The sequence below is a fragment of the Platichthys flesus genome, chromosome 21 (genome assembly GCF_949316205.1).
Source record: "Platichthys flesus chromosome 21, fPlaFle2.1, whole genome shotgun sequence".
Taxonomy (NCBI): Eukaryota; Metazoa; Chordata; class Actinopteri; order Pleuronectiformes; family Pleuronectidae; genus Platichthys; species Platichthys flesus.
The window spans coordinates 19,525,425-19,552,427 of record NC_084965.1 but is presented as its reverse complement, the minus strand read 5'-3'; the positions used below and the strand labels follow the sequence as shown (position 1 = coordinate 19,552,427).

The window sequence follows — 27,003 nt, the reverse complement described above, 5'->3', positions numbered from 1 at the left end:
CAGGGACCAACTAGTCAAACTATAGTTATCAGTCTCAAGTGATAAAAGTTAAATTAATAATCTCAATATTTAATATTAATGATTATATAATAAACAATGAAGGGTTTTAAGTTCGAGCACAGGCTATAGTAATCCAGCTGTTTTCACATACATATGCACAAATAATCACAGAGATACAAATACTTTAATTACAAAAGTATTCATTAAAAAGGGAAATAAAGTTAATGTTATTTCAATGATTCTTCATTTAACAAACTCAAATATTTCAAAGATGGCAACAACAGCAGCAGCACTTATCACAATTAAGACCACGCATGTGATACGGGGTATCTATGTGTGTGTGTGTGTGTGATCGTGTGTGTGTCTGGCTGTCTGGGTGTGTGTGAGAAAGAAAAGGGGGAAGTGGCTATGGCGTAATGACGAGTTCACGTGGTGACGTCGTCTGGCCGAATTCAAGGTGATGTTACATTCACGTACTTTCAAGATGGAGGTTGCCTAGTGAAGCCACGTTGCGAAAAGCAAAATGGCTGCCGGTCACTGTACTTAAACAAAGGGGATCTTTAGACAAAGAGATTCCTTATCTCCTGGTTCTGGCGCCGAATGGCGTCGAGATGTATTAAGGCTCTTTAAATCTAGATTTTCTATGCCACATGAAAAAGAGAGAGAGAGAGAGAGAGAGAGGTAGAGGTAGAGAGAGATCAGGAAAGCTCTCAAAACATCGTCAGAGACAAACTTCCAGCGAAGCAGGCAGTCCAGTTACGTGAGATATATCTTTTAACAGATGTAAATCTCCGCACAATATCTCTGACGGTAACACGTAAAAAGGAAGTGCCGGTTTGTTACCGCGCGCTTCTCAGAACATAGTAGACAAAGGAACAGGATGTGACGTCTCCAGTTCGTCGTGTAACACAGCTAAAAACAGATCAGCGATCTACAAACAAACACACTCAAATAAAATGACACGCTAAGTATTTAAACTAGTCTCTTACTGTGACCTCCGCGGTGTTGCTTGTGCGTGGGGCGCGGGTTTTCCGGAAGTCCAGTGAATCTCTCGTTAAACCTCAGGATGCGTGCTCGATCGGCGGATTCCTGGAAAACAAATGAGTGAAGTCCTGGCCTCTTAAGCGGTGCTCCGGTGGGTCTCATGGTTGCAACGGAGGTCAGCGCTGGGACGAATAGAGCGAACTTCTCTTGCTCTTGGAACGGAATTCTGCCTCGTCTCTTCTCTGAAGGGATTCTGCCTCGTCTCTTCTGCAGGGATGAACAACGGTGACGCAGCTGTGGATTGTGGAAAGAAAGTCTCTGATCTCGGCCTGCGAGCGAGTTCCTGTGCGCGGCCTTTTCAAGTTATAAACAAAAATAGTCTCTATCAAAGTTAGACGTCGACTGATTAAAGAAATAAAACAAAATGAAAATAAAACAAACGTCTGTAATTGCTCCCTAAAAATACCTCCTGATCAACTAACTGGAAAGGTCAGCTCTATCTTCAGGGAATTGGGAATGGGCTGATAAAAGTTAAAGTTGAGCCTTTAGAGCTGGAACATCTGGAAGGCCCCGAAGGGCCCTGGTTAAAGTCCTCAGCAGGGAGAAAGAGCGATTATTGATGTCTCAGTGGTTTTATTCTACCTGAGAGGTCCTGCCTCCTTGAGGTGCTGGTCATAGGATGATGCTGGCTTTAAGCCAATTGAGTGTCAGAGTTGGACCTCAGTGGGCGGGGCTTGGAACTCAGCGGGGGTCCTAAAGGCTCCCCAGGACATTTTCCAACCACCAGGGGGAGATTCTTAGGCCTGCTGGAGAATGTTTTCCCTCCAAAAGTTTACAACCCTTTGTCTTCCCATCGGCTCCAGTGTCTGGTGCTCAGCCTCTGGACTCTGGCCCAACAGCAGGTTTTTCAAACAGTGACAGGATGTTGTTGACCTGAAGTTATTATTGAGTGTTTTTGCTGCTGAATGCAGATTTCTTATCAGAAATGAAACCTTGCAGTATCGAGTATTTTAAAGGGGACATATTATGCCCATTTCACCACAGTTGATATGGTTCCTTGGGGTCTTCATGAAATATCTCTAACATTTCTTGGTAAAAATACCACAAGGATCATTTAAAACAGCACCTTTTTACTCTGTCTAAAACAGACCTCCTCAGATCGACCCGTTTTGAGGGCCCCGCCCCCCTCTCACCCCGCCCCCATCTTACCCCAGCCCCTTTCACCCCTCTCATCCCTCCCCCTTCTCACCCCTCCCCCCTCTCATGGAGGTGTAAGACATAATGTTTTTACCTCCATTAATTAGCCTGTGTTTGAATGTGTTCTCACTACAGAATGAATTCAACATCTATAGGGCAGATTATGGGCCTTTATGTCTAAGAGGAATAGAGCAGTAAGTTTTTTTTTTTTTTATGCATGAGATATCAGTAATTTCTGCAATACAAATATGACTGAGGAATAAAATACATAAATTACTCTTCCCTCTGTATTACTTTGCTAACTGCTCATCTTACAAGTGTCAATTGTTGACATGTTACATATCAAACATTAAAAGCACAAAACTGTTTCTATAAACTTTTATTGTCAGAAAGATTGCCACAGAGCTTTTTATTCATAGTTATTAAATGTACTAGCTGGGACAGAGGTAATGAATACAAAAATACCAAGTATAATAAAAACATTGATTACAAAAATACAATTTGTGCCATCAGTAGCCATACTGTAAACAAAGGAACGCTTTATATTTGTGTGTCATCTTTTATTCTCTAAATACAATGTGAACTTTGCTCAGCCGTTACAGGTATTTGGCGTACAGAAGCTTTGTTAGCTGGTGTTGAGGCCCTCCGGGCCGGAGAATAAGGGTGGTCCTGCCCTCCTGCATGGTGCTCCAGATACGCAGAGTGTTCCCTGATGCTCAGGGAAGTTATACAGGGTTCAGACCTGCCCTTGATTGAAACTCGACACATAGCTGGCTATAACTTACTGCTTGTCAGTAGTGATGGGAAGTTCGGATCTTTTTACCGTATCGGTTCTTTGAATCTCGTTCACTAGAATGAACGAATCTCCTTTTGAGTCATTCGTTCGTTTCAACGGGGGGGGGGGGTGCAAACGATCAAAAGACTCGTACCCGGCAGATGAACGAATCGTTCAACTCCCGACCGTGTCTTCAGATCAGTGACTCGTTCTTCTGCCAACAGAGTCTTCGGATCAGTGATTCGTTCATCTGCCGGATACGAGTCTTTGGATCATTTTCCACGTGACCTGCAGCAGCCTATGCAACAGTCCCGATGCGCGGCCACGAGAAAATGAACGAATCACTCTTTGAGAGGACTCGTTACTCCCGAGTCCTTGTAACGAATCGTTCACGAACGACACAACACTACTTGTCAGGTTTCTCATACTTAGCAGAGAGATCCTCAGGTTTTGGGATCTTCAGCACCTCATTCACATATGGGGCCGGGTCCTGAAAAACCTCGTGAAAGATGAGGTCCAACAGGTTATCCACGTAATCTGTAATACAAATTGGGGGAAAAGTTGGACATTTTGCAGTTTTTTGTATTTATTATTTTCTTTTTATAATTATTTTGAAATTACATTATTCTATTTATCGTGAAGACGATAAATAAATGGTCTTTAAATCGTGAAGACCATTTAAAGTTAATTGATATGTTATTTATGTTTCACATACTGTTTGTACATTATTTGGATTTTAAATAGAGCCTGTGAGAATCACGGAAGGCTGCATCTGCTTTCACCGGCTTTGCTGTGCATTCGGCCTTCCTATATATTACATCTGTCCCCCGCCGACACACAGGAAACACCTCAAACAGCTGCAGGAGGCAGTTATCATAGACAATATATGTGGGTGTCTTATGAACAGGGTTGGAAGATTCCATTCTATTAGAAAGACAAAGATTTCACCAAAAGGCTGCAACAGCTAAAAAACTGTAGGATGGTAATCCATCTGATTATTGAAATGTTTAGATTAAATATTGAGTCACTCACGTCACATCTGCTGACTCAGTCAAGACTGTGATGGAGTCATCAGGATCATGGGTAGCATCCTGTGGCTCTCTGAAGTCCATACTTGAACAATTTGGGTTGTCCTCTCCCTCCTCCAAGCGAGGCCTCTTACAGCTGAGGTCCCAAAACCGACATCAGTGCAGCACAGTTTTCTGTGTGCCTATGATAAAACAGACATTCAGTATCCATGGAGTCACAACCAATGAGATGCTGTTACAACTTTAACACGGAGACACAATCAATGACTTGACGAAATAACTGAGGGTAAACCAACCTCTACTTTTGTAGTGAGGTTGCAGTGTTTTCATAGAAAGCTGCGTTCCATGTGTGAGCATCTTTGGTGGGTCCGTCTGGCATGCTACGTGATGTAGCCTAGCACTGTGAACAGATGTGCTTGCCTGAACACCAAAAGCAGCAATGTTATTCATGTTTGTACTACTGTCATGCATACAAGGATACAAGGACACATTTCCCCAAACTGGGGCTGGTAATCAATAATCGTTCTAGTCCTGCACATTATGACAACAACATACTCCGGTATCTTGGTATCAGCCCGTAGCAGCAGCTGTAGCTGGAAGTTAGGTTTGTGAGTGTTGTGCTCTCCACGCTCTTTCCCCCCCTCCGCTCGTGTGTCCTCCCGTTAGTTCTGTTCCGCTGATTTTTTCCCACGGCAGCACTGGGCTTGAAGTTAGCTACGGCCGGCGCTCGTAGCAGCTACTACAAGCATCTGTAGCTAACTTCAAGCTACAGCAGCTACAACCGGAGCTCGTAGCAGCTGCTACAAGCATCCGTAGCTAACTTCAAGCTACAGCAGCTACGACTGGAGCTCGTAGCAGCTACTACAAGCATCCGTAGCTAACTTCAAGCTACAGCAGCTACTACCGATGCTCATAGCAGCTACTACCGGGGTTCGTAGTAGCTGCTACGGGGCTCGTAGTAGCTGCTACGGGCCCCTCGAGCAGAGGGGGGGGAAGAGCACAACACTCACGAACCTGCCGTGCTCACCCCGTATCGTGGACTCCGACGCCGTTTTCTCGCTAAGACTTTCCAGCCGTTCTCGATTAATTGTTCAATAACGTTATTAATAGTCGAACATGAAAACTCCTGTAAAGTCTCTACCTATCCCCCACCACTACATACTAGCCCCCCACCCCCTCACACACACGGCACAACATGCTAACGGCACTAGCCTCCACACAAAATGTCTAAAAGAAGCAAATACCAGAATTATAAAAAAAAAATACTTACGTTTCCCTCGTCTTCAGTGTTGCAACAGAAAGATGGCACCGAACCCTCTTTCAATAACAACCTTTTAGAGAATCCGGCGTTATATTGGCCCAGGTTGATAAAACAGTCCGATTCAAAGTGGTGGCAGAAACGTTGCCATCATATATGAACTCAATCCATCTCAATCTTGTGTATTCTGAAGCTGGAGTCACATTTGTGCAGCCGACCACTGAGCATCTCGGTTGTCGAATTCGATTTATGCTGCTAGTTAGCTTATCCAAGTGTTTCCAAGTCTTGCAAGAATGAAATGGAGGCCGGACACCGATGGACCGACCGGCTATAAGTGGGAGGGTCCATCTAGGGGTGGGTCGAGTGGTAGTGGGGGAGTGCATAGAGCTATGGGGGAATGTACTAAATGGGCATGTTGCGACTATGACGTCTATTTCGGTCTTAATTCCATTGGACGCACTCTAGGACATAGTTTCTGAAATAGAGGAACCACAAGAAATCGTGGGAGTTGTTTTTTTCCAGAGTTTTTGGGAAGGTAGAAATGCCAGATACCCAAAATAATGTGTAGAAGCACTACAAAAGTGGAATTTTCATAATATGTCCCCTTTAAAGGGTTTGTTGTAGTTCTATTATCCCTCAGCAAAGCCACCGTGGAATACCCCATAATAAATCCATGCAGAAGGGTTCAACTAGAATAACATTCATGCCACTTTCACTAATTTTGCGGTGGTGCTGTGTGTAATGAGGGCAGGCAGATTGCTTCTCAGCTGGATAAAGGTCACTAGAGTTCAAGCTGGGTGTGCATGCTGTGCTGCTCTGTAAATACTGTGTGTGTGTGTGAGGGTGTGTGTGTTTGTTAGTCAAAGGGCACATTTTGTCATTTGTTTGAAGGGGTTGTTTTCCATCCCACATTATTGATGTGATATGAATGAACTGTCCGCTGGGAGAAGGTCAATGGTTAACCCCCAGCTTGTTCAGTCTCCATAGAGAAGCAGCATAGTAGCCCTGTTTGATTGTGGATGCCTGACTTGTAGTGAAAGAATAAGACAGACAGACAGGCAGGCAGGCAGGCAGGCCGGCAGACAGATGATGATACTACAGCACACTATGTAACTTTCATTAATTGAAAATGAAATCTAGGTCAAACTGATATTACTGAATAATTCAAGAACAACTGTGTGGTACATGATGGCATAGAAGTCACAACACAACTTGGCTGTAGAGAGTAATTTGCACTCCTATCAATCTAGGCAACATTTGGAAACATTATTGGTCAGGAGACCTTCACATAAAGTTGTATGCAGGCTATGTAAGCTACCATACCAGCACTAGAAATATGCATCAAAATGAGCATGGCCTGATGTCCTCAACTCATGCCATGTCTTGACCAATACTTTGCTCCTTAATGTGCAGGCACTGTATGTAGATCTTTCAAGGGATGCATGTCCTCCGGTCTCTTATTTTGTTCACTCAATGAGAAGTGACTCATTGAACGATAGGCTGAAATACAAGGGAATCATTCTACACTTTTTAACATGGGACAAAGTATCTAATTTCAAGGTTTCTCACATTTTAATGTTCATTGGAGTCACATTCCAACGATAACAATAGTGCTTTGTGATTTGCATCCAATTCAGTGTAATGAGTAAATTCACAGTTTTAGAATAATTGACACAAATAGGTAATTTCCATCCTTCTCTGATCAAGCCAGAATAGCACTTGTTGTGCATCTACAGCTCTTATTACAGATGTGCTAAGAACAGACAGACAGACAGACAGACAGACAGATACATAGATACATAGATACATAGATACTTAATTGATTCCAAAGGCAATTTCGAACAGAAAAAGCACTAACTTTTAAGTGACCTCACTAGTCAAAAGTGTCATCAAAGGTGATACATTAAAAATGTGCACCGTAAATAAGGAATACTAAGAGTTTACAACTTTGACCTATCTTAGGTACAGCAGTGCTTTAATTTAAATACTGATGTCAGCATATTACTATTCAACACAAAGTACAATGAATGCTGATGGGAATATGATGATATAAGTACAAAGCACATAGACAGTGGAACAATATACAAACACTAACCGAGTAACATGAGCGATTGTCCCCCCCCCCCCCCCCCCCCAAAGTCTGAAGATGTCTCCCAGAACAACCCACCTAATACTTGATTTTGATTAGGTTATGAATACTTTATTTATTCTGTTTATTCAGATTGCATGTTGGGCAACAGCCCAGTGAGATGACCAGACAATAGGTTATAAAAAGTGAGGCCTGTGAGCCAAGATGAAGCCAGCTAAAGTTTCCCTCTAAGATCAAGCATGGAGATTGTATCTTCTGGTGGTAACTTAATCCCTGGGGTTTCCCAGGAACCCCTGCTCTGCTCCTGGCCGCTCCCACTCTCCTTTGACCTCTGACACTCAATTGGCTTAAAGCCAGCATCATCCTATGACCAGCACCTCAAGGAGGCAGGACCTCTCACCACTGAATAAAACCACTGAGACATCAAATAATCGCTGTCCATTCTCCCTGCTAAGGAGTTCGACCAGGGCCCTTCGGGGTCTTCCAGATGTTCCAGCTCTAAAGGGGCAACTTTAACTTTAGTTTTATCAGCCATTCTCCCTGCTAAGGACTTCGACCAGGGCCCTTCGGGGGCTCCCAGATGTTCCAGCTCTAACGGGGGCAACCAGAGTTATTTTCTTTTATTTCTTTCATTTTTCTTTTATCTTAAGTTGAATCTTATTTTGAAAGACTGTTTTGTTTTTAACTTGAAAAGGCCGCGCAAAGGAACTCGCTCGCAGGCCGAGCTCAGAGACTTTCTTTTCCAAGATGTTCTGAGAAGTGCGCGGTAACAAACTGGCGCTTCCTTTTTACGTGTTACCGTCAGAGATATTGTGCGGAGATTTACATCTGTTAAAAGATAAATCTCACGTAACTGGACTGCCTGCTTCGCTAGTAGTTGTCTCTGACGATTTTTTGAGAGCTTTCCTGATCTCTCTCTATCTCTCCCTCTCTCTCTCTCTCTCTTTTCTCCTAAACCTGTTTTTACACACGTCCCGACCTACACTCACATATTTCATGTGGCATAGAAAAATCTAGATTTAAAGAGACTTAATACATTTCTATGCCATTCGGCGCCAGAACCAGGAGATAAGGAATCTCTTTGTCTAATGATCCCCTTTGTTTAAGATCAGTGACCGGCAGCCATTTTGCTTTTCGCAACGTGGCTTCACTTAGGCAACCTCCATCTTGAAAGTACGTGAATGTAACATCACTTTGAATTCGGCCAGAGGACGTCACCACGTGACCTCGTCATTACGCCATAGCCACTCCCCCTTTTTTTTTCTTACAGACACACACACACACACCCAGAGAGAGACACAGACAGGCAGACACACACACACACGACCGCACACACGCATAGGTACCCCGTATCACATGCGTGGTCTTAATTGTGATAAATGCTGCTGCTGTTGTTGCCATCTTTGAAATATTGGAGTTTGTTAAATGAAGAATCATTGAAATAACATTAGCTTTATTTCCCCTTTTTAATAAATACTTTTGTAATTAAAGTATTCGTATTGCTGTGATTATTTGTGCATATGTATGTGAATACAGCTGGATTACTATAGCCTGTGCTCGAACTTAAAACCCTTCATTGTTTATTAGATAATCATTAATATTAAATGTTGAGATTATTAATTTAACTTTTATCACTTGAGACTGATAACTATAGTTTGACTAGTTGGTCCCTTTAACCAGGGTGGTGCCCCGCTATAATAAGCAATGATTACAGATTGTATTATTCTTAATTGATAATTTTATTGTTTTCATTAATTATTTGACTATTATTAATGGATAACCGTATCATTTCTAATTAATTGTTTTACTATTCTTAATTAATAGCTTTATAATTTTTAATAAATAATTGTTATTTTAATAATCATATTTCATGATCATTGCCAACGTCAAATCTACTACTACTATTGCACAACAGTAACGTACTGCTGGCTCTGTTGTCCATGTATAATTTTGATCTATTGTTATATAATTTTCAAGATAAAACCTTTTCTTAGTGTTGTAATTGTATAATTGCTGTTGCAAGTTTGTTTGGAGATAAATCTTAATATACATAATAAACACATTCTTATGGAACAAATAAACAACAGTGGTTCTATGGATTTACATGTAAAGATATACCAAAACATTAACTAAAAATGAACATATATAAATGGAAATTAACAGAGACTGTGTTCAATATTTAATTTAATATTTTAATATTAATGACAGTTTGGATAATAAATTATGTTTTGTAAATATATATATATATATATATATATATTTATATATTAACTTTGTACAAAATTAGACCAGTAAAGGTCCATTTTCTGGTTTGTCTCAGCAGAGCAGACTGAACTGTTGTGGGTTGATTTAGTGCATCAAAGTGTAGTTTAGATACAATCTGTATCTCAGTACTGAGATCAGAAGCCCCCTATAGTAGTTAGTTATAGTAAAGCTTTTTTTATTTATATTTAGTAAACCTCATCCAGTTCTGTAATGTCAGTCCTGTGCCTAACTGGTTGTGATTTAGTGCATTAGACTGTGATATATTAATACATTTACTGTAGTTTGTACATTACAAAAATCTATTCAGAAAGAAAGTTATTGTTTTGCAATTGCATTCAGCTGGCTACTGCTCAGTGTCATCTATTCATGCCTAAAATCTATTTAGAATTTAAATGTTATGTTTTGATAGCCAATACACTATACTTGGCTGCATGGAACAATATCATGTCCCATTGTTATGTGAGATTACTGCCTCAGTTGCCTTGTTAATATAAATTGAAAAGTAATATAACATTATCAAATCATTAGAGCATTCCTTCAAAAACTGTTGTATTCTTGTATGAATTGCGTGTCACCATGTTACCATGAAGTAGTTTTCCCATCTATTTCTCATCGAACTACATTATCTTCATCTCATCGATTATAAACGTTTTTGACAAATTTCATTTAACAAAAAGAACATAAGCATGATGATACATTTCTTTAATCACCAAGGCCACTAACATGCTCTCTGCATCAGCAGTGCTTCTGTTAATGTGTTTAATAGTAAGACTCATTCAAAAACAAAATTGACAAAGTATAGTTTATTGATAATCAAAACACACGATACATATCAGACCAGCTATTTTTATGGGTTAAGATGAGGGATGAGCGAGTACACGATTATCTGTATCTGTTTAACCAACAAAATTATCCATATTCCGTACCCGTTTTTAACTAAAAGGGGGCAGAAGATGATATTTTAAGCCTGACATGGATATGGGTCAGAAGTTGCTGTATTTATTGTTTATTAGAACACTATTTACAGAACAGCCTTAGAATTGAACTGCAGATACATTTTTACAGGAAGATAACCATTCAGAAGTCTTTTTATAAACTTCAGTGAATCAATGAACACACCACATGCAGTATTAACAAGTATTAATTCCAATGCAGGTTTTCATACTCAACATTTTCATTTTTATAGATTTTCATTTTTGTTTTACTTTTTACAGAGAGACCATGTGCGTCTAGCCGGGGATGGTACACTTTAACTCGGTGTGTGGCTGGCCTATCAAGGAATGATGTAGACACAGCTATCCAATGGGGGTTTTCATTAATCAAGAGTACGGATATTGACACATTTCACTCGGATGGTACTCGTGCTCCGTAAAAGTACATTATCCGTACTGAATACTAATTTTATCTGAGTATTTGGCTCAACCCTAGTTAATATAATGTCCTGGGTTTCTATTAGATCTAGAAACATTGTTGTTATTGTTGTCAAATCATTCCCGCCTGTCAAATTAAATTCCGGTTAATTCAATACTGTCTCCTACAACTTGTGTTTTTCTCTCTGCAGAGGATGCTTATACGAGGAACAAGTCAAAATGCCTTCAAAGCAACTCGGTAGAAAAGAGCGAAGGATGCTCTATACCTTACTAGCTGGAGAGGTAAGTTCTCACCCCTAAAGACAGAAAAGTTGGATTGATATCTCCATTCTTTTATGGTTCTAAATTCTCATATATGCTGTGTTTTACCGAACAGTTTACATTTACAGCATATACATTTCCTCCGACTCCAGTTAAAGAAGATATATTATGGTTCTGTGGAAGAAGGTTTTTATGAAACAATAACGCTGCGCGAGCACAAATAACACTAATGGTTTTAATGTGAACAATGAAGTGGATTAATAATCTGGCTTCAATTCACCTCGTCAAGTCTGCCTCGCCACCTTCCTGTCTCCAAGATGTTCATATTTATGTTTAAATTCTCCCATGAATTTTGTTATTATATATCCAAATATATACAAGATACATTTATTGGTCCCACACACATGCACTGACACACGACATGCAAATGGGGGGAAATTTGTCCTCTTCTTTTGACCCATCTGGTGAACAGAGGAGGACACACAGAGCAGTGGGTAGCCATGCAATGCGCCCTGGGTGCAGGTGTTGGGGGAGTAAGGTGCCTTGCTCAGGGGCACTTAGACAGTGGGGTAGGGAGAGTCCACTTGGACTTCTGAACAGATCCAGGTGTTGTCCATCCAGGTATTTTTTTGTTGTCACTCCATGGTGTCGAACAACTCGAGACTTTCTGCCCATAGTCCTTTTTTGCTGCCACTAGTCCACCGCCTTTCCCCAAAAGTGTGAGTAGTGCCGAACGCACAAAAGGAGGTCGGAAAGGTGCGTTTATAAATGATGCTCCTGGACTGGTGAAATACATCAAATCATCAAGCTCAGGATTTTTTTGTAAATATATAAGGATTGTCAGGATTCGACCTGGGACTCCCGTGTAGCAGGCGGTTTGCCTACCACTGTGCTACGGGTGATGATGACTCAGATGCAGACAGAGAGAGACGACTTGTTGGTGAGGAATCAAAAAAGGTTTCTTTACTTGAATATGGCAGAGGATTCCATAAGGCTTGACAGCAACTCCAAAAATACTTCCAGACAACTAAAACACAGTCTGGGCAAATTTACAATGCAACTAAGGGTGTCCAAAAAAACAGGCAACAAAAGATCTCAAGGACAAAAAAGGATTAACAGAGGTTTAGCTTCTAAGCAGCGGTTTTCTGAGCAACTCACGTGGCTTAACTTACGGTGTCAATTTCCAAGACTCGGCAAACACAAAGAAACTCAGGTGGCTTTTAAAGGCTGGCAAATTAGGCACAGGTGAACACAATGAAAGCAATCAATACAACACACGTGACAGGAATCACCGGAACGCTGAGGACCCCACATGGTCATTCAGGGTACTGCAGTCCAGAAACCCTGACAAAATAGTTCTTCAGGAAACAATCAGGCAGCAGCATTTTTAACTGTTGTTGAACTTCTTGTTCACAAGTTAAAATAACAAATACCGGAGTGGCAGGTCCTCTTTTCTGTTTCAGCTACTTCTGTTGAATGATTTGATGACAGAACTAAATCAGTCATTTACTTTTGGGGTTTAGTGACTGCACACTTTTTTACTTTTAATTCAATTTCAATTTCACATTTATGAGTTGCATTCTCCAAGTAAAAAATCAATATTTTTACTTTATTGATTTCAGATTGTGGATTCATGTAATCATTTACCTGCAATTTCATAACCTCTTCCATTTTATCTGTATGTGTTGAGGATAACAAATGTTGAAGGTCGAATGAAAGGTCTTCCTTGTGGTACTTCTTCAAAAATGTTACCATGTTTGTTTAAAGTATTGCTGTAGAATATTATGATTTTTATAGAGGAGAATCACTCCTTACTTGATCACAGCCCATAATTATTTTTTTTGAATTTTCGAGTATATAAAATGTTTACAGCAATGAAAATAAAAAAATGTTATTCCTCATACAGTTAAAGGGTCACACACACACACACACACACACATACACAAAATAAAGGGGATAATCAATAATTCCATGTTACCCGTATAACATTTCCTTTTTCAGTCAGTGATAGATGTTTTGTTTGCCTGAAAGGACATTAATGAGTCCCAAATACAAACAAATTCTTCCTGTTTACAACAAACCAATCAGGGTCCACACAGTAGGCCTACGTCATTACTATAATTATCTCTGAATGTTAGAGCTGAAGCCTCTCACCCTGTTCGCATTGTGTATATTGTATCTACTAAATGTTCATGTGGCTGCATTGCTGTTTAACTGATTAGGGCCATTTACCAACTCTCCATTACCTGAATGCTAATAAATCTCAGAATATGTTGTAAAACAAGAATGCTTTTTTTCTATTTAATTTGTTTTCTATACACATTTTTGACATTGGTTCATAGTGACAACATACATCCATAAACTTAGAGTTTGGTATGTTGGAGCATGTGGTCCAGAATGAAATATGTTCAGACATTGTATCCTTATCATTTTGGATCTTATCAGAGTGATAAGATCCACAGTAGGCATAGTAGTTCAGGCTTGGAGGATCTAATGACAGATACAATCAGGTCATACTGTATGGGATGTGTGGGATTCAGTGTTTTTGGAGCTTGACTTATACTGATCTCTGACTTATTTTTCGTCACTATAGACTCAATTTCATGGGAGTGCAGTATATGAATCAGTAAAATAAATTTTCTCTAATAAAAGTCTTAAAGAGAAAAAATTCTATTGTCTAATATGAGGTAAAAAATAACTATGTCCCGTTTCAGTGTCTCCTGTAACACTTAAGTCAAATATATTTTTATATATATTAGACATATTTGTGGTTTTCTCAGCTGTTCTAACCTGTATCTCAAAAGTTAATGTAAGTGTAGAAAATATATCAAGTATTATGTCCCACACTACTTATATATGGTGTGTCTGACTCTGTAACATAGACTGTAGCCTATGCAAAACGGTTTGTAATGGAAAATCCAACCTTTGGTCTTTCTGCCTCATTTTCCTCTCTTCTTCTATGAGAGATACATTTAGAGGTAGAATATGTATGCAGCAGTAGGACTGATTATGAAGCCATTAGCATTGGGCCTAATTGTCATTCAACTCATGTAATTTATAAACTGAATAAAGGCTTTTGTTGGAATTATGTATGGCAGCAGTGAAGGTGGGTGTTAATCATTTTGTTGTCCATTGTCTGTCATTAATTATCAGAGACAGCTCTGGCCATGTCTTGCAAAAGAGCATTTAGAATGCAAATACAATTTGGGATGATCATCATTTTATTTCCCGAAACACTTTCATAAACAGTTTCTATTTTGTTATTTAAAGGAATGCAGTTGAGGCGTGTTGTTCAGAGATTGGCCACTGGAGGGCACAGCCTGTACACTCAGAAAAGGCAGGGATAAGAGAGAGTATGTTTTTCCTTTTCTGTCACACATCTCTTCTGGTATAGACCTGCACTACTGTGACCTTACATTGATACCAAATTACTCAATTACATAATGTAGTGGTATGTGTGTAGTACTATGTTAAGTATATTTGGTTGACTGTGGTGCACATTACTCTTCCTGACTAAACGCTTTCTGGTGATTCTGCACACCAGCAGCACAATCATATAAGCACTGTCAGTAGCACTACACTACACCCAGCTAAATGCACTTATCTATAAGTATCTAAAAAAAACGAGACGCTGCTGCTTTGCCTGCTTATTTAGTCTTACTGAAAGTTAGTTGTCCAGTTAGCTAGATTGCTCAAGACAAGGTTAGTTTTTTTTTTTGTATTAAAAATGCTATCTATGCTACTGGACACTCAACTTAATGTCAATACACATTTCAGGAATGGAGCTAAAAACTATTTGTTTTTAATATGTAAAGAACTTAATGTATGTTACTGTTCTTTAACTAAGTCAATAGGGAAGCAGCCATCTTCCTTTATGTGCAGAGTTTAGAAATATTTTCTTTGCAAATTAATTTTAATTGCAATGCACAAATTATATAAACACACAGTGTAGTAAAAAATCAACACCTTTCTTGCAGTTTCCTGACAAAACTATGCATAATTTGTGCAGCTTTGTTTCACAAGATCTTTTTCCTGGTTACTTTGTGATTTAACCGTCTCTTTCTCCTCAAGAGACATCTGGCATCCGATTTGCTAACGTTGTTGCTGTTGTTCAGATTTAATAGTTCAAATCAGTTGGATGAAATATATGTGAAAACAGTTTGTTGAAGATGAGAATTTGACAAAATATAACAAGGACTACGGCTAAGACTTGGTCTAACTCTAAAAATAGCAGACAAAAGTAAAAAAGAACACTGCCCGCAGTTGTGTTTTTTCCCAAATATCATAAATTACTTTTGTTTTCTACTATGTTAATTTGTTAACTAATACATGTGTTGCTCTTGGTACTTTCCCATTTATAAACACTGAATTGCAAATAAAATTAACTCCATAAAGATGCTGGCATGTTTCTTTGTTTGTTGCCTAGCAAAATTGTATGCATTATTAGAGTAACTTATCCGGTTAGATAGCAGATAGCAACCGACCGTATGGGATGTTGTAACAAGAAAAGCAAAGAGTACGAGAAATGAAAATATTGAATTGATGGAAAGCCATCATAATAGGTTGGATGCGACATGGAACTATGGACGAGCAGAAGATTAACATCCACAATTACTGAGTACCTTGGACTACAAGGTTAACAGTGCAACACTGGAGGCCAACTCTGTTGCACATATGCCTGAACCCACTCAGCAAGTTCATTGCAAAGATTGAAAATAAATACAGATTCAGAAGTGGATTGACTATCAGCCACCTATTATACATGCCATCAAGCTGTGAACGAGATTATGAGTCAAGACACAAAAACTCGAAAAACAAAGGACTGAAGGGTACAACCAAAGCCAAGCTAACTGAAACTCTACAAGCAAAGAAAAGAGGGAGGGTAAGGATTAATGGGCCATGATCCAAAATGAAAGGTGGAGTATCCGCAAAGACATCAGGGAGAGGCCCTCTGGGATGGCCCCCGGGATGAACTGCTAAGAGAGTACCTCAGTATGCATGAGAGTGAATGATGAGGAGGAAGAGAACGTATTGTGGAAACCAAGTCCCTCTGTTGGATGTACTATTGGCTAAATTAATGAATGGAACAGTTGTAAAAGGTCCAGAGTGGTCCCTGTGTATCCCTATAGGAGCATCAGGAGCTGTGACTTTAAGCTGATGGTGCCAACGGATTTCTGGTCCATCATCTGTCCAGAAGAGTGCAGTACTAGGATAAGGTATGACACTGCAAGAACCCTTAACACCTTGATCTTTTGTAAAGGACCCCAATGTCGGGGTTAGAGTGACATTTCTTTAACATTAGGGTGTATCTGAGGGCAGACAGTATTGAGCAGGAACAGAGCAAGTTTGTCCTCTAGAAGGGATCATTTTAGAAAGAGCTAAATCTGAACATGAAATGAAGAAATAATGCTCTCAAACTAAAGACAAGGCTAAAGATATAAAACAGTTTTTGCTTATCTCCTCATACAGACTGGAATATAAAGCAGGACTGCACACCCCTCCCTCATCTCACTGCCCATTTCCAGCAGGACATATGTTGAATGTATACAGATTTACAAATGGTTTAGTTTTTTCCTGAGAGGACAAGGAATCAATTGGATTAGAACGCTAATGCTTTGAGTTATCTGATAGAGGACGGAGCTTGTGCTAGTTTGCTGCCGCCTCCTTTCTAGGAAAAGAATAGAAGACAGCCAACAGATGTGTGTTGGCTCATCAGTTATAAAGTTAAGAGCTAAGCAACTTCACGGCAAAGAAAGAGTAGGATGTTTGAGTCTGTACTCATGTGTTGCATTCAGTGGTTTTACTATCCAAATACACTGTGCTTTGTCACAAAGACATAAGGCCATGTATGACAAAGAGCTTGAAAGGGAGTAGTTTCTGTAAGTCTAAAATGTCTTGACCAGAAGTTATCGTAGATCAAAAATGTGAATCTGTGCAAAGGCAAACATGCGTGAATCTGACCATCATATTGGTTTTCTAAAACTGAGATTTGGGACTGGAGGGCAGTCAGATATGATTCAAATATACCTAGGGATAAATTAATCCAGTCATAAATGTGGTCAAATTGGAACTGAAAAGAAAGAGAAAGAGGAAACTAATCTACCCAAAGGTCTTTAAAATTTTGACCATACCTAATTTGTCTTTATTCAGATTTTTGACAATCAGGAAAACTCTGGATTACCTTCAATGATGACATCAACATGTGAAAAATCTAAAACTTCTTACAGTTATTCAATGATTATTAGGGCCCGAGCACTGACAGGCACTGACGTACCAGGGCTTACATCAGATCAACTTCAAATTGAGATGAGTTTCATCACAACAAGATGGAGATACAAACTAACTCAAAGCTCATCATAAAGAATTACCATTGTATATTTGACTGTACAATTGTACATTGATCTACATTAATGTTTGTCATCATTCAAGTTCTATACATGCTATTTTATTGTACTGCTTTTCTTTTTCTTTTAATTTATTTATTTTAAGATGTATGATTATAATGAGGTATCTGGCCCTCTGAATGGCAACTGGAGGGTGGTTAGGATATAGTTAAAGTTGTGGAAAGTAGAAGAAATTTTCGTACTGTCAGCAGAAAATAAAATGTGTGCTCAAAATCGGCGCCAAAATAACGCCAAGTTCACACCAGCTGATTTTGTTCTTTTCACCATGTGTATGAATCATTCTAAATCGACAGGTGCGTGTCCACTCTCTGTAATGGGGGGGGGGGGTTCTTGTCGAGGGCAACACCAAGTTAATTACAAACGCGTGCTTTGATTACCAGCATATGCTTCTATTACAGCATGGTTCAACCTAACCTGTAGTTACGCTTAACCTTAAAGTTACTCTCGAAATCACCAAGTCAACCCCGAAGTTACCTTGATTAGCCAGTAGCCTTGCTTGGTAATTCAGGACAATGATGCAAAGCAGAGCTCAAAATCCACATCAACAATCACAAGCTTTAGCCCTTGGATCAGCTGTCACTGTCCCCTGAAATCATTGAAATGTTGTCCACTTTGTTTTTAATTTGATCTCAGGGCCATCTGAAACAATATAATAACCCAAAGTGATCTGGGTGAAAATCCCAACATCAGGAATATAATGATGCAGTTAGCTACAAAAGTAATCAAGTAAATATCAGCAGTGAGTGAATGGAAGCCTCTGCCATGGAAAGGGCATGACCTGGTTGAAGTCTGCCACTTGGCTCAAGGCCCACACAACTATGAGTGTGATCAAAAGTTTGGTGGATGGATGGATGGATGAGAATAATGGAATTATAAAAAAGAGAGCTGTGTTTGCCCTCAGCTTCTGAAGTGCTGCATTAAAAAGACGGCCTAATTTTGAATGGAATCTTTAGAGAGACACTATTAGTGTCTTTGTAATAATTTGATGTGATGAGCAGATCACCTTCAATAAGTGAGACACCTACTTTCCTTGGTCACCCATTTGGATGCAAGTCATTAGCAACGTGTTAGATGGTTCTCCCACAAATCTGTCCCTCCTTGGCTTTAATAAACAACAATGGCACCTTATAAATAATCCACCTGTTCTGTTCTTTTGTAGGTTGTATTCTTAAATAAAAGCAGGTTTCCCCTTGGTTCTTAGAATTGACCAGAAATCAGTTGCACAGAATCTAATTCTGTTTAGAATTATGTTAATAAGCCATAGGAAAATCTGTTACAGACACAGTCAAAAGGTCTCACCAAACCAGACATTAATATGATAGTTAACTTACTCCTATTGTATCATGATATCTTTTTTACCCTGTTGATTGATTAGGGGGATCAAGAATTGCCATTAGGGATTTTCCACGGATGACAAGAGTTTTATTTGAAACATGTTGTGGAAAAATGTCTTTTTTATCCATAGTTATGACATTTTTTGAATGAAAACAATACCTTACTTAAAATCCCCAACAGTGAACGATGCCATTATAAGGATTTTGTAAATGAGTGATGGTGAAATAAAATAATTTTAATCTAATTTGAACAGAATCAGCAAAACATTAACGGAGTGACTGATGAAAAGGGGTCTCAAACTCAAATTACCTGGGGGCCACTGGAGGCATTATCTGGGTTAGGCTGGGCAGCGTCACGTATTCCACAAAAAAAAACTTTGCTAAAAAAATCCAAACTTCTCAAATTTCCTTATTAACAGTTATTTAACTTCAATGGGTTCTTCTGAACATGAATAGAATATTGAAGAACATGAACAGTTCTTCTGAACATGCTTTCTCTTGCCTACTTCTTGCTGACAGATCCGGTACCTCTCATATCGAAAAAAAATAAAAATATTAATATGAATATTAAAAAAAGTTTTTAAAGAAATAATTAAAATAAAATATAACAATATAATGTAATCACTAAAACATTACGGAGCCCCTGTTGACACCGGTGGATAAATTACTAATTTGTGGCCACGCAATAACAAGATAATCTAATAAATTATATATATATATTAACAACAGCATAACAATTTCATAAAATAATAACAAATACAGACTTCTAAGATGAACCAAAATAATTATGCACATCGTCATGTACAATCTGTGGCTCGGTGCGTAAATGTCACCACCAGAGGATGAGGGAATTTAAATCATTAAAATTCATCCACACATATCAGGTGTAAATTATAATGTAAAACAGCCCAGACTGTAAAATGAAGATATTAGCTCACTGACGTGTTATAAAACTGCTGCGGTTTAGAATAATCCGTCTGCATAAAATAAGTCCCACTGCATTGTAACTGGCATGTGTGTGCTGTCTTAAGCGTCGTTTTATGTGCGTTCTGGGACCTGTGCTCGTCGTACCTGCGCTGTCATATGTACATTAGCGGTCCGGCACCTTGAGATTTACAAATGAAACACTGGATACATAATGACCTGCGCGAAAGAGGGCGGAAAACTATGCCGCACTAACATTAAACTTTCATATTAAGGTGTGGGCCACAAAATATCGTCCCGAGGGCCGCAATTGGCCCGCAAGTTTGAGACCCCTGGCATAGACCATCTGGTCCCATCTCTCCTTCCACTTGTGTTTGATGTGCTCTGTGCTTTTCCCAAAAATATCACACTAGCAGGTAGAATTATTTCAGGTCAGGAAAACAGCTGCATATCATAGCATTGTAGCATGTGATATAGGGCTGCAAGTAACAAATATTCTGATAGTCGGTTAGTCATCGATTATTGAAACGATTAATCGACTAATCTGAATATGAATGACAATTTCGCAATTGCTCTTATTTAGCCGACAACTTAAAAATTTAGCTTGAGGTTATCGAGGCATGTGATGACTGATAATAAAGACAATAAAGATCGATACCTCATTAAAAAAAAAAGTGTAAACTTTGCTGCATATAAGGGTACTGTTGAGACAAAAGCAAAGAAAAATCTACTGAATAACTGTGATTAAAAAATAAGTTTGTCAGGCATTAGGATAACATTACACGTTTAAATTTGTTTGAACCATATTTTTGTAATGGATTCTAGAATCCTGCACACAGACGTTTATATAGCAAGCTAGCTAACAGGCTATCTTGTCGAGGCAAGTCCGCATCCTTTACGTTACGATGTCAAACCTCCTCCTTAAATGCGCATGCCATGAAGTTCTCCCCCCGATGCTGTTGCAGCGGATGCCGCCATTGGTCCATGTTTTTTCGCTATTTCACATGCGCGACTTTCAGCGACAGGAAGGAAGTGAGATGGCTCACTCCTCAGTTACTTCCATCAGCACCTCCGGTAAATCAACGCTTAGTTCAGCTGCACGGCACAAAATGCAGGCGCTATGACATAATCAACCACTCATCGACGTGTAAATTCGTCTGCGACTATTTTTGTCATCGATTTTTGTCGACGACGTCAGCTAATCGTTGCACCCCTAATGTGATAGTTGTTTTTATAAACACGCATAATGTCCAGTATAGGCAGAGCTAAATCCTGTTGGCTTTACCTTCCATAAAACCACTTCCTGAGAATTTTTGTTTGACGCCTTTAAATATTGTAACTGACAGACTGGCATATTGTAAGATTCAGCTTTCTCCTTAAAACTGGTGTAAAGCAAAATGTCAGTAACAAGGCATCAAAACTAGACTCTATATTTGATTTGGTGTGAGGAGGTAAACAGGCTTTACAAGCCTCAGTAGCATGAGGGCTGTTTTGGGATACGTCATTAATTGAAACACTAACAACCCTAGAGAGTTTTGATCTACTTTGTAATGAGAGAGAGAGAGAGAGAGATGTGAGAGAATTTTGGACCATCTTCACACATTACATCTGTTCACCATGAGGAGAATAGAGCTCACACCACATATATACTCCCTTCTCTCCAAGAAATTTCCAACGTCAGGTTATAGATAAAGGGCCAAGCAGCAGTACATTGTAGTGGCTACGTTAAAGGACTTTCTTACCCAATTCAGATGCCCAGCTCTTTTGCATATTTCCCCAGTAGCAAGACGTAAGGACACAATGTGATTTAGGAATTCATACTTTAGGCTTAACTATCAAAATGGAAATGTGAACACCTACATGTAACATAGAGAGTGAAAGCAAATCTAGCAATTCATGGATGTGCTGTTGGAATGGGTGAAACAAGTAGAGGGAGATATATGGGGATGCTGTGGGAGACATCTTCAATGGCTCAAGTTACTCTTTTGGCGTTTGTATATTGTTCCACCTTCTGGTCTCCTTGATGGTAGAGGCCGAGGTAGAGGTAGAGGAAGAGGAAGAGGAAGAGGAAGAGGAAGAGGAAGACCTGAAGCAGGAGTAGAACGTGATCAAAGAAGAAGAGGACCAAATTTATCAAATTAAATTCACGCCTGGACTAAGAGTTCAGCCAAATCTTAGCAGATATACAGTGAAATCTGTCATCCTAATCTGTACTGGATACAAAATGTTCTGTTTGTCTGATATTTGCTGAGCTTATGGTTTTATGCACACTACTCTAGTAGCATGAAAACTGGGACATGTTTTGTGATGATTTTCCATGTTGACATGTTGACTGATTTGGGAATATGGAGATCTGTCTGCAGCATTGTTCTTGTTTAGTGTTTGGTGAATTTATTGTATATTTGCACTTTCTATGTTTACACCAGTTACCACCGGGCCCTGTTTTAAAAATCGTGCTTAAGCAAAAGAGAAAAATGTAATAGGCTCATTTCATCATCAACTGTTATTCATAGTCTATTGAAATAGTATAGTATTAAAATCAAATAATGTTTGGTACTGAAGCCGACCCGTTATCTAATCTGCTCTTGTTTTAATTTGCCATTGACACTATTTGTTGTTTATGCTAATGCAACATCACATCCAATTCAATATGGAGATCCATCTTTACTAAATAAAGCTCTCATTATGGTTGCCTTTTAAATGGTCTGTATTTTGAATAGACCTTTTGTAGTCTTGATGACCGTTCAAAACGCTTAACATTTATTCACCTGTTCACACACATATCAATTCAGTGCGTCTATGTTCAGCACTTTCTCTATTTTAATATGCCCAATATAAAAGTAACCAGTGTAATTTGCAACAAATGATTGTGGATGATGTACTCAACTGTGGAAAAATAACCTTCACTTATTTTGGACAATTTCAAAATCACGATTATTCAAACGATTAGGTGCCCTTATTCTGAAGTCTGAATCCTATCCCTTACCCTAACCCTTCCGGTTCAGGTAAACACTGATGCTGGCTGCGTTTCTTATTCCTCCGTGAAACCAAGATATTGGTGCCCGGTTATTCGAACCCTTAATGATGGCAATCCTAACACCCTCTGACTGGCTGACCGGCGTGGAGAAATGCGGGTCCGGTCTGAACAGCCAGGCGGCAGCGCGTTTGAGAATAGCGGTGCGCGGCACGGATGCTACATGGTGTGCTGCTGCTCGAACTTTTTCAACCCTTTTTGTCGATCAGACGGGGGGGCCCTGGTTTTCCACTCGCGCTGTTTTTTTCACCGCCGGACACCACACACACAACTCGCCACCTTCACGTTACGGCTGCTTGAGAGTGAATGCCAGTCAGCTGAGCCGTTGAATGCTTTGAGGGAAGGACTGAATGGCGTATCCGCCTCTCTTTCGAAAAAAATGCCAAATAATCGTTTCAACTCAATTATAGTAGTTTGGAGATCGTTTGACCCCATAATCGAAATCACGAATAAAGTTCGATTAATCGAGCAGCACTACTTAAACCTGCAATCACTGATTTAAGTTATGTTGAATTTGTTCTAAAACAGTTGCTCACTTCCACCTCATGCAGTTATAGAGAAACACTAGCATGGAGTTGTGTTGGAGTTTCTACCACTAACAGATCTGCAGTTGCTCTATTATCTCTGAGAGGATGAAGACTTTACGTTTCATTTATGTAATTTCTGAGTCTGGCTTAATGTTAAACTTAGCTGTTTTCTGTTTGGGTGACAGGTTTGATTGGCACTATTGTATGTGCACTAGTTATTATGTTTGGCAGCATGTTGATGAATGTGATATCTTTTTGGTGTGAGGTCCCTCTATTAAGAATCACAGAGTCGGTCAATCATACTCAGTCCACTAGTATGGTCAAGAATGGATTATCTTTACAACTTGGTTCCATTCTAGTTCAGATGTTGTAATGATGAACTATCTCAACATTTACCTGATGGACTAAGACATTTTTTTTTCATACATTTGTGTTTCTCAGAGGATAAATATTAATGAATTTAGGATTAAATCATAGTAAATAAAGTTATATAGGTATTTAGATTATTAAGTGATTCCCTGACTTTATAGCTCCACATGAGGTCAACCTTTTTGATTCTAGGTTAAATTGGCAGTGGATAGATTTACATGCAATTTGGTTCATATATATTCAAGATTAACACAAGCTGATAATGACTGAATGATTTTTTCATGTAGCACTATCAAAAGCTCAAAATGTCATTATGAGTAAATTAATAGCAATCAAATAAAAACGGCTGAAACTAAGACATTGCCTTCAGCTGAAATGTGTTTAGAGGCCAAATTCCTTCTACAATTACATTTCCTAAGAGTTTTAAATGCAGACCACTGTAAAATCAGCTACAGGATTAGCACACAAATAGTGTATATAGTCCATTGTGTGTCCTCTTTAATGTGACCCAGTGTATGTGGAGAACACGGCGCTGCACTGGCTGCCCCAGCATTCAGTCTCCACTTCCACCCATGCCTGCCACAATTGTTTCATTCATGAACAGGGGCCTGCAGGAACCGCCTTTACATCAGTGGGTTGCAAGAAAGACACTGCATGAATTTCTTATGAAGTGTGACATGCCAGATAAGCCTGGGATGCTTGAAGCATGTTTCTTTGAAGTTTTCTCCTTTGCTGCTTTGCCTTTTTAATGCGAGCTGTTTATTCACACGCGATGATGAAATCAAATCTGGTGTGCTACACTTGACTCGAGCCCTGTTAGCTAAGGTATTTTTGCACGCTTACATCTGTGATATATTGACTATATCTAGGTCACAGTGCTGCCTTTGGCCTAATGGTGTAATAAAACACAATGTAAGCATTTCTCATATTTCAACAACAACATGCCTATTTATAGATTCTCTGTTGGTCATAGAATAATGGTTTATTAATCATAATTGGGGTAAAAGTTTGAACCACCTCAAAGGAATGATCTCCTTTTTTGCTCAGGCGAGTGCGAGGTAAAACCAGTAGGCCCTGATCCGGAGACCACAGTGACCTAGATACAGAGATGGGCAAAAATACAAATTACCCCTCAAATAAATGTATTAATATAAAATACAAAATACTGGTGCCAGAAAATGTAACAAAATACAATACATGTATTTTGTATTTTAAAATATAGGAAATACTTTTTCTGGATTTTCCATTTTCTCACAATTTGGTATAGCAGAGCATTCAGGTTTTCAGAGGAGAGGCGGTGGTCTAGTGGCAGAAACTTGGGCTATGGGCAGTGAAGGTCTCTGGTTTGTCTCTGGTTCGACTCCACGGAGAGACAACAAAAGACGAAACTGGATTGATCTGTCGAAAAAATCCAAGAGTCTCCCTACCCTGTCTAGTGCCCCTGAGCAAGGCACCTTACTCCCCCAACATCTGCTCCCCGTCGCTCACTGCTCTGTGTGTCCTGCACCAGATGGGTAAAAAGCAGAGATTAAATTTCCCTACCTGCATGAGTGTGCCTTTGCATGTCTGTGCATGTGTTTGCGATGTATAAATGGATCTTAATCTTAAGGTTTGGGCTATATAATGTACACAAATCTCTGATGAACCCCACAAAAAGGAAGAACAGTCACAGAATGTCAGTGTAACTATGCAAAGCTATTCAAAGACAACAACTTGATTGATTATGTATTTACATTTTTTTTTAATGGGACTTAATAGCCCATAAACTTTGGCTTTGTATATAGAATTAAAACCCGTTGTACACAGGTAAAGAGCCTAAATAATTACTGTACATCAAGTTCTGCACTGAAAAATAAATAATAATAAAAGGTAAATAGTAAATCAATCAAAAGAGAACAGGTAACTTAACAAGTCATTAGCCTACATACTTCTCTTTTACTGAACCATGGGCAGTGGCATGGTCGCCTACTTATTTCTCTCTTATATTGACCAGTGGCATGGCAGGCCACATAGTTCTATATTAAATGGTAAATGGCTTTGTATTTATATAGTGCTTTTCTAGTCTTGATGAACACTCAAAGCGCTTTACAGTACAGTTCTACATTCACCCATTCACACACACATTCATACAGTGCATCTATTCGCAGCACTTAGTTATTCTATGGGGGGCCATTTGGGGTTCAGCATCTTGCCAAAGGACACTTCATCATGCAGATGGGTCAGACTGGGGATCGAACTGCCGACCTTCAGGTTGGAGGATGACCACTCTACCCGTCAGCCATAGCCGCCCACGTATTACAGTGTTAAGTGTCTCTCACAGGTTCACACTGACATCTTTATGACATAATAATCCTTCCATTTTGGTTCTTGAGACCCAACCACTGAGTAGCCAGTTTAGTTGCCTTTAAGAACAACTAACTTTAAAAATATTTCTGGTGTTAACCGCCTCCTGTGCGGATGGAATATTATTCCTGCAAATGAGAACAGCCTCTCCACCGGAGCTGAAGAGGGGAGGGTCGTGTTAAATCAAATAAAAAGGAGTGTGATGGAAATCTGGAGATACAAGAGGCTGGAAACAACAAAGTTATCTACGTGTATTTAATAAGGGGCTTTCTGCAGAAAGGATCAACACAGGGAGACCACAAGGATCTCAGAGTGAGGATGAAGAACAGTCAAAAACACAGATCTTATATAGGAGGATTTAGGGCTGTCCTTCTGAACCAATCCAGGAAGGATACATGGGTGGGGGAAGGAGAGGAATCTAAACATTAGCAACTGATTCACATGTGTTTCCTTAGGTGATAAGAAGACATCCACTCCTTCCTTTGATGGGTAATTAAGTAACAAATGGTCTCAACGTATTTCAACACTAACAGTCCCGACCATAAAACAGCTCAAGTCATAAAAGTCTCTTGTCAAGGCTTCAAATGCTTACTATCTAAATACAAAATAGTTTGTCAACCTTGCTTAGTTAATTTTTCTACTACAGGAGCTTGATGAGTGGTTACTGCTGAAGAGAAAGCACGTCTTTTCTGATGTCCTCCAGAAAACGAAGGGTCTCTAGCTCCCCTTTGCTGTGGCGTGTGATCTCCTGTCTTTCCTGTACTTAAGTTTCTTCAGCTGAGAAAGCAAAGAAGTAATCTTCCTCATCATCTTGGAAGTTGGAGGCCGTTTCTATGTTTGA

General features: G+C 39.4%; 1 protein-coding gene across 3 annotated transcripts in view; it reads left to right on the top strand.

Annotated features, from left to right (window-relative positions):
• Window positions 1-27,003, top strand: part of plppr5b (phospholipid phosphatase related 5b) — a 152,151-nt gene that overhangs the window by 7,706 nt on the left and 117,442 nt on the right. For 2 of the 3 annotated variants that reach the window (XM_062379629.1, XM_062379625.1), the window contains exon 2: window positions 11,158-11,248. In XM_062379629.1, the coding sequence (XP_062235613.1) occupies window positions 11,186-11,248 (63 nt within the window). In that variant the 5' untranslated portion in view covers window positions 11,158-11,185. Of the gene's footprint in view, window positions 1-10,825; window positions 11,249-27,003 lie in introns of those variants that run through there. The other variant, XM_062379626.1, reaches the window with a different exon arrangement.